Source organism: Sander lucioperca, chromosome 21 (assembly GCF_008315115.2).
Source record: "Sander lucioperca isolate FBNREF2018 chromosome 21, SLUC_FBN_1.2, whole genome shotgun sequence".
Taxonomy (NCBI): Eukaryota; Metazoa; Chordata; class Actinopteri; order Perciformes; family Percidae; genus Sander; species Sander lucioperca.
Window position 1 is genome coordinate 29383993 of NC_050193.1, and position 12500 is coordinate 29396492.

The following is a 12500-nucleotide window of genomic DNA, read 5'->3' on the forward strand; positions in this document are numbered from 1 at the left end:
GTTTCTTTAGAAATAAACAACGGACAAATAGAGTCTTTAAACTCTTCAGATGTAAAGTTATTCTCTGTCAAAGTGACGTCAGAATGAATGGCAGTCAATGGGATGCTAACGGGAGGTGATGGCTTGGTAGCATCAAAATGGCGCCATAGGAGGTTCGCGGTCCGAGGAGAGGCTTACCCCCTTGGTATGAACACGTCTGACAACACGTATCACATGACCGTTAACACACACACTGGGCATGTGCGTGCCGGTGTAAACAGGAAGCAGATTTTCTGACGTTACTCTGTGGTTGAAAATCCTGGATGTATAAAGCTGAAAATACAGAAAATACTTTGGACGAGGACGAGGTGCAACTGTTACTGAAAGGTCTGTAAGCTGACAGACAGAGACAGACAGACAGACAGACAGACAGACAGGCAGACAGACAGACAGACAGAACTGTTACTGAAAGGTCTGTAAGCTGACAGACAGAGACAGACAGACAGACAGACAGACAGGCAGAACTGTTACTGAAAGGTCTGGCAGCTAACAGACAGAGACAGACAGACAGACAGACAGGCAGAACTGTTACTGAAAGGTCTGTAAGCTGACAGACAGACAGACAGGCAGAACTGTTACTGAAAGGTCTGGAAGCTGACAGACAGACAGGCAGACAGACAGACAGGCAGGCAGACAGACAGACAGACAGACAGACAGACAGACAGACAGACAGACAGACAGAACTGATACTGAAAGGTCTGTAAGCTGACAGACAGACAGACAGGCAGACAGACAGAACTGTTACTGAAAGGTCTGGAAGCTGACAGACAGACAGGCAGAAAGACAGACAGACAGACAGACAGACAGAACTGATACTGAAAGGTCTGTAAGCTGACAGACAGACAGACAGGCAGACAGACAGACAGACAGACAGACCTGTAACTGAAAGGTCTGTAAGCTACCTAACTGATAAGACAGACAGTTAGACAGACAGACCTGTTACTGAAAGGTGTGTAAGCTACCTAACTGATAAGACAGACTGACTGCGTCCTCGTCTCCAAATGTCTCCATTTGTGTCGTCCAGACTACAAAACAACCTCGGAGTCTTCAGACCAGAATGAGGGCAGCAGAGTCTCCAAATGTTAAAGTTAAAGTTAAGTTAAAGTTTTAGGGGCTCGGACGAGAGGCGTAAAGGTAGCAAAAGATATTAGTTTTTTAAACCAAAACGTAGCAGTGTAGATGTACCCTCAGTGATACCCAAATCTATCTTTTGAGTATCACCGTCCATATCCAGTTTGTTGAAGAGTAAACACTTTACCAACAGCTGTGGACAGAGTTATAATGGGACATGGAAGCATTATGTTCAGTCATATTTATTTAAGTTTCTGAGAACATTTTTTAATGTTTTTATTTTTTTTTGCTGTAAAAATTGGAGTCCATTGTTGAATCCAAATGATTGTACTCTCCATCCATGACGAAAACACAAACTTTTTAAAGACAATTTGACTTTTTCTCTACTGATACAGATTCCCAAACTCAGGTATCTGCCAAGTGCCCTATTTCTCCCAAAAAACGGTTAAAATGCTCCCTCAAACGTGCAGTATACTCGCTGCAGCCTACCTGTCGAGTGCTAGTGTGACGTCATGGGAGCGCCATAACTGTCAGCCCGGTCTCACGGCAGTTTGTGTAAATGTCACGTTATTTTTAATCTATTGATACGTGTTCACGGGGACGTTTTTCTCGTTTTTTTCGTGGTGGCCAGCACGAAAATGTGAAGTAATGTATTTCAATGGGAAGCATATTTCGTGATCACAGCATGAAAATGGTAGGGAGTAGTATAAAGAGCCGAAAATCTGCGTAGGGAGGCTGGTCAGGGTGGTGGATGGATCAAACAATACAGGACTTTCACCCGGGCGAGCGGGGATCGCGTCCCGCGTGTGGCGTTTAGTTTCCCGTAGTCTTCCTAATCACAACCGTCCCGTTATTGTGGCGCGTCCCCACCGCCCGTCTCCCAGCGTGTGAGGCGCCCTTTCCCCGTAGGGTATTTCGTGCTGGCCACCACATAAAAAACGAGAAAAACGTCCCCGTGAACACGTATCAATAGATTAAAAATAACGTGACATTTACACAAACTGCCGTGAGACCGGGTTGTAACTGTTCATACCCGCACTAGTTGCAGTCTTCTCCTGAACAGAGGTGGCGCTAATGAGGAAAGGCTACCGACTTTGCCCTTTCTACGGACTAGAAGAAGGAGAAAAAGGTAAACAACGGCAGAACTGGCAGCAGCGTTGACGTCAATGTTTCGGTGTGGTTGGATGAGCTACTTGGTGGGATCAAGCCTTTCATTCACCATAAAAGAACTCATCTTAACCAGTAAGTTTACCAGAGAGACTAGCAGACTAGCAGTCACTCTGAGAGTCCTGGCATCTGGTTGGCCAGGAGCTCGTCCTTGCTTCCTGTTTCCGCTTTATTGCGCGCCGCTGAAAGAAATAGAGTGGTGCCCGACCTCTGGTCTACTCTATTTTGACGTCACATTGGCGCGCGCAAGCTCGAATGCAGTGACTGTCACAGAGTGGAGTCACAGATTGCAAAGCAACCCCACAGTTTTCATACCAAAATGGGGACAGCAGTGTTTCCAAAATCTCTCCGTTTTATGGGCTCAGAAACGCTGCAGTAGTGTAGATGTACAGTAAATGTAACAAAAGATATTCTTTTTGTTTTTGTAAGATCATTTTTTGGCCTTTTAATGCAGTGGTTCCCAACCTGGGGTCCGGGGACCCCTCAGGGGGGCGGCAAAGATCTCAGGGGGGGCGCAAGTCTTTATCTGGTTTGAGGTTGAGGTAAAAAAAAAAATATTTGCACATGTTAAACAAATTATGATATTACACTAGAATATATAATGTATACAAAAGTCGGTATAAAAACTATATATTTTTGTTCTTGCTTAAAATTGTAGGCAGGCTACTTAGTAGACCAAACCTCCGGGACCTCTTAACCTGGGACCCTGCTGTCATCAGGTCAGCTGATAGCTGCTAGCTGCTAGCTACTAGCTGCTAGCTGCTAGCTGTTAGCTACTAGCTGCTAGCTGCTATCGTCCCGCCACGGCATCACTATTTTATGAATGATACATGGAGGAGAAATGTAAAATTGCTGATAACTCCTCTGTATCAAAAAAGAAAGTAAGGCTCTATCTCGAGAGTTACCTCAACTTTGGTTTTGGGGGGGGGCTCAGCTTTTCTTAGACATGAGTTGGGGGGGCGAACAAAACTGGATCGGCCCATGGATCTGTTCATTTTTCCGATCCCCGATCCAGCTATTTTGTCAATATCAGGACTGATATCTGATCTTAATATCGGATCGGTGCAACCCTACCCAAGATATTCGTTTTGAAACGAAAATGTAGTAGAATGGATGTAGCCTGAGAATCTTAGCACACATTCCTCACCTTGACAGGCATAGACATGGAGCTGCAGGGCCGAATGTTGCACAGACGCGTTTCCTTGATCAGCTTACAGCGGGCATTGTCATTGGTAACACGAGAGGAGACGCCCATCCCACAGCTCCGGGAACACTGGGACCAGGACGTCGTCTGAACCACACATTGATCTACCACCTGTTTCCAGGCTAGGAGAGATGAAACAAGAGGACGTGTGAGAGGACAATGGGCGATGTGACATATGGAGAGTCAGAGAAAAGAGGAGCGAGATCGGGCAAAAGTAAAGCTGGAGGGGTGAAACAGGGCCGGTGGGAGAGAGAGGGGAAAGGAGAGGTCCAGAGACGCAAAGCACACTAGCTTCATTCAGTGAACAGGCAACACTGACGCATAGAGTGGGTGATTACAGAGAGGGGAAAGCTGGGTGACAGAGGTATGTGCTGTGTGTGTGTGTGTGTGTGTGTGTGTGTGTGAGAGAGAGAGCACCTCTGGTGTGCAAGGAGCCAGTGGAAAACAAGCCTCACGTAAATGCTGACACACACACATGCGTAGATGCAGAGGAAAAGGCTCACAGTGAGGCCGTTTGTGCGTCAGCGGGAGCTAAAATGGCTAAAACATAAACATGATGCTTTACTGCGTGGAGGAAACAGACGCCACTCTGAGGCGACGTGGCGGCCGAACCCTCTCTTACCCGCCAGGTGCTTGTTTCCACGTGGCTTGTCCCACTTGCGCTTGCCCCCCACTTCCACTTCCACCAGCTCGTTCCCCAGGGTGTCCTTCTCCTTTTTGGGTTTGTAGGGGTACAGCTTCCGGTAAGGTTTCGGATAAGGCTTCGGGAAGGGGTAGGCCGGGTAGGGAATGAATGGGTAAGGCGGGTAAGCTGGAGGTTGGGGACGACGGTGCACGGGGGGCACGAGGGAGGTTCCCTTGTGGCAGTCGACGGTGAGGCAGCACTGGCCCGGCACTTTGATCAGCTGTGGGGCCGGACAGGAAGGGGACGCCAGCGGCACGTGGCTGGGGCAAAGGGGCACGCAGCCCACTGCTCCGTCGATGCAGGTGCACTGGTGCTTGCAACCAGCGTTGAAGTTCTCGCCGTTTTGGTAAATCCGCCCGTTGTATTCGCACGAGCGGCCCTCTGCCTTCGCTGAGGGGAAAGGAAGTAGACAGGTTTGGTTAAAGCACTTTTGAAGAACTAAAAGTGTCCAGATATCAAATATTCTGGATCTGAAGAAAACTCTGAAGCGAGGTTATTATTACAGTTTTGAATTTTCAATTCGTTTTTATTAGTGATGTCCGGATCAGATCAGGAAGTATCGGATCCAAGCCGATATGGGAACTAGAGGATGGATACCTTCGGACAGATATTTAGAAATGATGTTGGGGTTCGGGTCGGGCTCGGTCACATCAGCGCGATAAGGTATTGAACATTTTAAATTTAAAACTGCTTATTATGTAGGTGCGCTCCTGTGTTAACGTGAGCTTGTTGCCCCGTGTGAGCTGATTGACATCGACTGTTGACATTTCTGAATGCCTTCCTACAGCTGCTTCATAAAAGTTTTCACACAAACAAACGTACATGTGGCATTAGTATGAGAAAAAAATGACATTTTAATGCCGCGTTCTATTGACCTCGGAACTGGGAAGCCGGAGCTGGGAATGACGTCATACCCGAGTTGAATGCGTTGTATTTAAAAGTCAGATGTTCATTGTTGTCATTAGCTCTAGCCCGGTTAGCTATTGTTAGCAATACCAGTTTATAACAACGCATTACGCCGTTTTTTGTGCATGCAAACAGCGTAACAACATGTCCACAGATAGAAGTTGGACATACCTGTGTGAACGACTGATTTAGTGACACAAATAAGACAGAAGTGCTAATAATAACTTTATGTTACTGCAGCTTTTCACAACTGTTGATACAGGGGCCAGCCATGTTGGATTTTAAACTCGGGCTACTGCGAGGTTGTACGAGTTCTGAGCTCGGAAATCCGAGGTCAGGGGGCGTGTTTACGACTTTGACCTCGTTAAAACCGAGCTGCGAGGTAAATAGAACGCGGCATAACTGTGTCAGGCTCAGGTCGGGTTCGGTTACTGCTCTGTCGGACGCGGGCCGGGATCGGACAGAAAAATGCGGCCCGATTCGGACTCTAGTGTGGACTAGCCAGACCTTCCTCTGCAGCGCTGTGGAGATAGTTCACTATAATAACGCTGCCTACAAATGTCTAAGATGACTCTGTATTCCCAAAGAAAGCCCCCGATCTCCTTACTCCGATCATTAACATCTGTCAATTCTACACCATTCTAAGTAGAAGTTAATTTTATATGTGTTTTACAAAAATGCTAGCTGCACTAAGTTAAATGTATTAAGCTGAAGACATCTTTCAGTTACTTTGTTATTTTTGTAAACAAAAAAACCCGGTGTGCAGCTCTATTATCTAAGCAAATACAAGTATTGGATCGGGACTCTGTATCAGCAGATATTCAATATTTTAAAAAAATCGGATCGGGATCAGGGGCCAAAAAAGCTGATCGGGACATCCTTAGTTTTTATTTAGTTTTAGTTTTGACTTTTCAATTTCATTTGAGTTTAGTTTGAGTAAGTTTTCAGAGTGTGTTTGCTAGTTTTAGTTTAGTTTGAGTTTGTATATATTTAGTTTTGGTTGGTTTCTGTCGGGGCCAGGTATAACGTCTCAGAAGTTTGCAGCTACATATACATCCAGGATACATGCACGGAGAACAGCTGTGATGTTTAACCATCCTGTTGTCTTTGAGTCAAATTTGACCCATTTTCAAAAGGTGTCTATATCCGAAATTTGGGTTTCTGTCAACCAAATTGTCAAAACAAATAACACGGATGGTTCCATACAATGCTCTTCACAAGTAAAATATATGATCAGTTGACTACTTAATTGAATTTGGGTGTTTTATTCAATTTTATAGAATTTGAAAAAAAAAAAAAAAAGAAATGTAAATAAGCACGAAAGAAATCACACAAAGACATCGGAAAAAGTGACAAAACATCGAGAAGTGACAAAGAAGTAATTTTAAATGTTGACCCAGAAAAACAAAAAGTTGCACGTTGGACGGGAAGACAACACAAGGGTTAAATATATCTTTGAGCTACTTGAGTGTCCGCAGTTAAAACACAGCACCATCCCATGTCAAGTCTGTCCAGTTTCTCTGGTTCAATGTCACAATGAGAGTTGATGGAAATTCCTTTTTTCAGTAGTAAAATCTTAAAGCTTTGTACCATGCCTTCATCTGGATGCCTTTATACATACACGTAAACTACCCTGGACTGATTGGCACTGTTTGACTCCCTTACTGGCTTATATTAGCATATTAGCCATCTGCCCATTTTGTTAGCTTGCCTGTATGGTCAATACACCACGCTGTCTTTTTGTCTGTATGGACGGTTTTCAACTTTAACCTAAACTTTTCTTTGGGCGCCTGGATAGCTCAGTTGGTAGAGCAGGCGCCCATATGTAGAGGTTAACTCCTCGACGCAGCGGGCCTGGGTTGGACTCCGACCTGCGGCCCTTTGCTGCATGTCATTCCTCCCTCTATCTCCCCTTTCATGTCTTCAGCTGTCCTGTCAAATAAAGGCCTAAAAAATGCCCAAAAATAATCAATGTCTATGTATAGTTAAGTAATGATTATTCTATTTTTGATATATTGTGTTGCCTGTTGTACTTGAATAGATATAGAATTTGCACTGACACTCTCTTGCACTATGATACCATTGCACCTTTCTGCATTTTTTCCACACCGCTCATTTAAACATGCTACTACCTAACTTTACTGTAAGGACACCCTATTGATATATCTTTCTTTGTATTTTTGTAGTATATATGTGTGCGTGGATGTCATATGTCATATGTCTGTGTGCCTATGTGTATGTATGTATGTTGTGTATAAGCTATTGGACACCTTAATTTCCTTCGGGATAATTAAAGTATCTCTATCTCTAGCTATTTATCCAGCTAAAAAACTAAAACTGAAATTATTTAGGTTCATGTTTTTTTCAACCTGGCAAGTTTCAGTTCTTAAAAGGTTTTAGTTTTTAATTTAGATTCAGTTTTCACTGCTTATTTTTAGTTTTAGTTTACTATAATAACTCTGCTCTGAAGCTGATGAAAACTTGAGTGACAGGAAGAAAGAAAATAAATAGGAAGGTGCTCATGGAGATCAGAGGAGAGAGAGAGAGACACATCATCTCCAGATTTATGAAGCCAGCTCTATTCTTAGATCAGAAAGGCATTTTGACTTGTTTACAATGTCCGTCCCTGAGTGGGACTCCCCATGCAACACCCCGGATACCCCCCCTTTATATAGAAACACCCCCAAATAAACACACACATAAATACCACTGTGCATGCATGTGTTTCATGGGGCTGTTTGTGTACACACTGAGCTACTTATATAAATCCTGGAGTTGGCCAGGTTTCAGTCCCAGCTCATGAAGGTGCTCTGTTTTTTGAAACGTGGCACGGGCTTCAAACCCCGAGACCCTATCAAAGAGAAACTCCAGCCGCTTGGCGCGGAAGCCAGATTCCCCACCCTGAAGTTACACATTCCCTCATCGACGCCGAGCTAAACCCCAAACTCAAAGCCCAATCTGAACCCAACTTTTCCCTGCATCTGACCCTCCCTCCCCTCTCTCTCTCTCTCTCTTTCAGGCTCCCTATCCAACCCGTTCTCATTCTGAACTGGTAAAATAAGGACGTTTGGACAGTGGCTGTCAGTGGCTGTCAGCGTCTGATGCGACGAAAAAGGCGTCTCCCAACGCCCCGGGGAGAGCAGCAGTTAGAGAGGATTTAGAGAGTAGTATGTAAGGAGGTTGGTTGGGGGGGTGGATGGGTCAAACACAGGACTTTCACCAGGCGAGAGGGGTTCACGTCCCGCTTGCTATAGTCGCTTCTTTCTTTCCTCCCGTGTGTCACAGAACCGTACGCCCACCCACGACCTTTTCCTTAACATAACTGCGTCAAAAGGGATGGCAATAGTCCCGACCAAGCGTGTTTACTTATAGCGCTAAAGGAGACTGTTCGTGTCAATAAGAACAACAAAAGCACCTGACCAAGCGTCCATATTTTACGAGATGAGTGTGAGAACGTGTTGCCCTATCATAGTCTGTATATAAAGATGGACGACGCGTCACTAGGGTTCGGTACCGAAACCTGGTTCCACTATTGAACCAGTTTCTACGCAACCGGTAGGAACCGGACCGGGTTTAGAACGCAAATTTCGGTTCCTCATTTCGGTTCCACTTAAAAGGTGCTCTAAGCCAGTGTTTTTCAACCTGTTTTGAGCCACGGCACATTTTTTACATTAAAAAAGTCCCGCGGCACACCACCAACCAAAAATGTTACAAAATGCCACATTGCAGCCTAATAAGATCAGAATCTGCATTTTTCCTTTTTAAAAATGTATCCATCACTGTTGCAGGCTTACGTCGATGACCTCGGCCCTACTGCTTACATCCCACGATGTGCGCGAAAGGTGGCAGTAATTCTATTGTCTTAAAACAACAAGGTCATTATTGCGCTATACTGCCACCTACTGACACAGAACAGTATTTAATTTCTCTGCCAGTCATCATATTGCAGGCACAGATGCGCAACAATGGCAAATTATTTGCAGTAACTCAAAATTTGTTGGATCAATTAAGTAAAATTGGATAATTTCCCACGGCACACAGGACGATCTCTCACAGCCACGGCACAGTGGTTGAAAACCACTGCTCTAAGCGATGTTGGGTGTCGTCACTTCTTGTTGACGTTCAAAGTATTTTCAAACAAAACGAGACTAGCTCGCCCCTCCCTCCTCCTCATCCCGTCCCCTCCCCTCTGCGCACTAACCCCCCACCCCAACCCCCAAATCCTTCTTGTCAGTTATTGGCTAGAAGACTGTCTATGTTTGGTGGTGCAGGTTGGCACAATTTGTTGTTGTTGCCGTTTGTGGAGCTTGGGCTGTCTACAGAGACAGAAAACGTGTGACATCGCTTAGAGCACCTAATGTGTCGACTGAAATATTTGCCCTCTGTAGCGGCGAAACGGACGTAAAAGCATATTAACCATTCACTGCACGTGATTGCTAGTAAACATATGACATTTTTCAGTTTTTAAAGAATCGGTTTAGGAATCGGAATCGTTTTAAAAGTACTAGTTTGGCATCGGAATCGTAAAAATCCAAACGATACCCAACCCTACGCGTCACCACTTCCTCCCACTGTACAAAAGTGAAGCCAAAATATCCCGGAATAGGGTTGCTGCCAGAGTCTGCACCATGGACGTTTAATAAAACCTGGATACAGCGTTCGAGGCGGAGTCCTGTTTGGGAGTTGCTCAGTGGTAGCCTCGTGAGAGCGTCCTGATCTGGCGAGCTCCAGTTTTCCACTCGCAGATCAGTCTGGCATCTTGAGACAGAGAAAATTTGGAGCCGTTCGCCAAACGAGCGACCAATCAGCGTTGGTTTTGAGGCGGGTTTAGGTGTGACGCAACGAGAAGCGACTGTTCAGTCTAAACAACGTGGCGGCTTCCACGGATGAGATGAGCGTAGCTATCGAGCAAGTTCTATCCGAATTAGAAAGTATTCCTTCATTGAAAGAAGAGCAAAAAAACGGCACTGGAGGCTTTTCTCAGAGGAAAAGATGTTGTTGCTCTTCTCCCGACTGGTTTCAGCAAGAGTTTGATATATCGTTGGTTGATTTGGCCCGTCTATCACCAACATAGGTGGTGATAGACAGATGGTTTATCCAATCAGCTAACCAGGATTTTCGCCCCTTCCCAAAAGTTCTCCAATGGAAAGTTCCCAGATGGATATGCCGAGCAAATGCGAAGCAATCCATCTGGCGGAATCAGGTTAGCTCAGTGGCTCATGAAGCCAAAAAAGTTAAACTTCCGCATATAAAATGACCCGGATGATCGCCGCTGCTTCCGCACTGTGCGGCCCATAGAGCAGGCGCACTACAGACCTCCATCGGCCAGACAGGCTACTTCCGGTTTAGCACTCTGCTAACTTGAATGGAGATTAGATGATTTCATTGTGCGGCTCTTCTAGACTTTCCAAATGTTATTGGACCAAATGGATTGAATTCTTAAAAGTGAAAAGTCATTTTGCGATGGTGGTGACGCTCGATAAAATGTATCCACTGATTTACAGCCATGTAAGTCTTTTTGGGCCAAAAGGGCATCACATGAGGGTAATGGAAGTTGTAATTCCACTGTTTGGCCGCTTCAAAGCCCGGCGCTCTTCCTGGAGGCCTGTTTTTGCACATTAGTGATCGGGGCGATGGAGCCGCGGCATGGAGGTCCCGCCCATTCACCCATCTGACAAATCGTGAGTCAATCCCAGCTGTCAATCATAACGTTTTACCCCGTTTTTATAGCATCAAATAACCAATAAAAACCAAACTGATCAGAACAATTAACACTTGAGCAAACATCAGCGTGATCACAACTACCTAAAATGACAGAAACCATCTTTGGGGAGAAATTATTTGATGTGTACTTTGATTATTTTGTTTGGTCCATGTCCTATCCGCTAACATGGAGGGAGGCAGGGTTTATGAGCTATAGTGCAACCAGCCGCCAGAGGGCGATCCCAATGTTTTGGCTTCACGTTTACAGTCTGTGCATCAACCCCTGGGTACGTACCCCTGCAGATGCCATGGGTACGGCCCACATCGTTGCCATAGTTGCACTCCAGGCCTTTGTGATGGTCGCAGGGCCGTCCTTCGTGGCAGTCCTGGTTGAGCTGAGCGGCACACACCTTGCAGCAGCCGCAGCCGTCCGGCACCGAGCTGACCCCAGGGGGACAAGACGGAGGCCCCGCCGGACACTCGCACACCACTGGACAGCCAGCAGTCACCTACGGGAAGGGGGGCACAGTGTGCACTTTAGTTAACCTGGATACTGGTAAACACACTTCATAAGGAGGAGACACACTGGAACCCAGCGGGACAATAATTTGACTCATGTTACACAGATCACAGAAATTCCTCAAAGTGTGTGAGGCTTAAACATTTGCTGAATACCCAGCACTGTCCCCCGAGCCCCACAGGGATATCTGTAACCCTCTGTCGCCTTCCGCTTGGCATTCGCCGGGCATGTGGGGATGAAAGGAACGCTCTCTGACCCAAAATCCCCCACCAACCTTCACCCTCCACCCTCCTGCTCCTACATCTTTTGTTTCTCCCTCCCTCTCTCTATCACCACACACACCAAATTCTCCAACAAATCCAAGCAGGTGAAAAACCGAAGAATCGGGGGAGCTTCTTGGAACTAGTCTTTGTGCAAATAAGACGGCCGTCTGTCATCATTGGTGGTAATAACAAAGTAAACATCAAGAAAAAATCCAAGGCACACATCTTTAGAACAAAAGGTAAAATGTATTTATTACATCTGGCATATTCTAACTAGAATAACATTAAAAACATGATTTTTTTAACGTTATTCTAGTTGGAATCTGGGAGAATCTGGATTTTTTTCTTCAAAGTCCCAGCAGGTATTGAGATCACAGCGAGCTGCCAGTCTGAGACTACATTTACACTCCTACGTTTTGGTTTGAAAGCGAACATTTCGCAACGTTACGCCTCGCTTTCACACTGCTCTGGTGTTTCCGAGCCCCTAAACCACAGAAATTTGAAAACACTTCTGATCCCCGTTTTGGTTTGAAGTCTCCGGGGTTGTGTTGTAGTCTGGACGGCCACAAACGGAGAGACCTTTGGAAACAACGATGCATGTCAGTCAGTCTTATCCTCCGTTAGGTAGGCTTACATGTTGCATCTTTCCTGTTTCTTGCTACCAGACTGTGGTCAGGAAGCAGCAGTATTTTATTGTTCACTTTACATCGTCTTTGCTATTTCTTTTTCTTCTCGCTTTTCCCTCACAGCTGCACTCATAAGCTACTCTCACTGGCTGTCCACAGTCAAATTAAGGGATTCCTTCCTGACTCTGCCGCTGTCTAAATCCAGGCCAGGTCCCAGTGTGCTTCTGTCACTGGTTCAACTCACTCTTGTGGGTCTCGTGTGGGTTTGAAGGATACAGCGTTACACAATGCAGTGACAATCACTTTCCATTTTTAG

General features: G+C 45.6%; 1 protein-coding gene across 1 annotated transcript in view; it reads right to left on the minus strand.

Annotated features, from left to right (window-relative positions):
- The window catches only part of LOC116046745 (CCN family member 1-like), a 21386-nt gene that overhangs the window by 7588 nt on the left and 1298 nt on the right, over positions 1-12500 (minus strand). The window contains exons 2-4 of the mRNA XM_031295147.2: positions 11071-11284; positions 4104-4556; positions 3425-3603 (exon numbers count right to left, since the gene is read on the minus strand). Coding sequence (XP_031151007.1) covers positions 3425-3603; positions 4104-4556; positions 11071-11284 — 846 coding nt within the window. The remainder of the gene's footprint in view (positions 1-3424; positions 3604-4103; positions 4557-11070; positions 11285-12500) is intronic.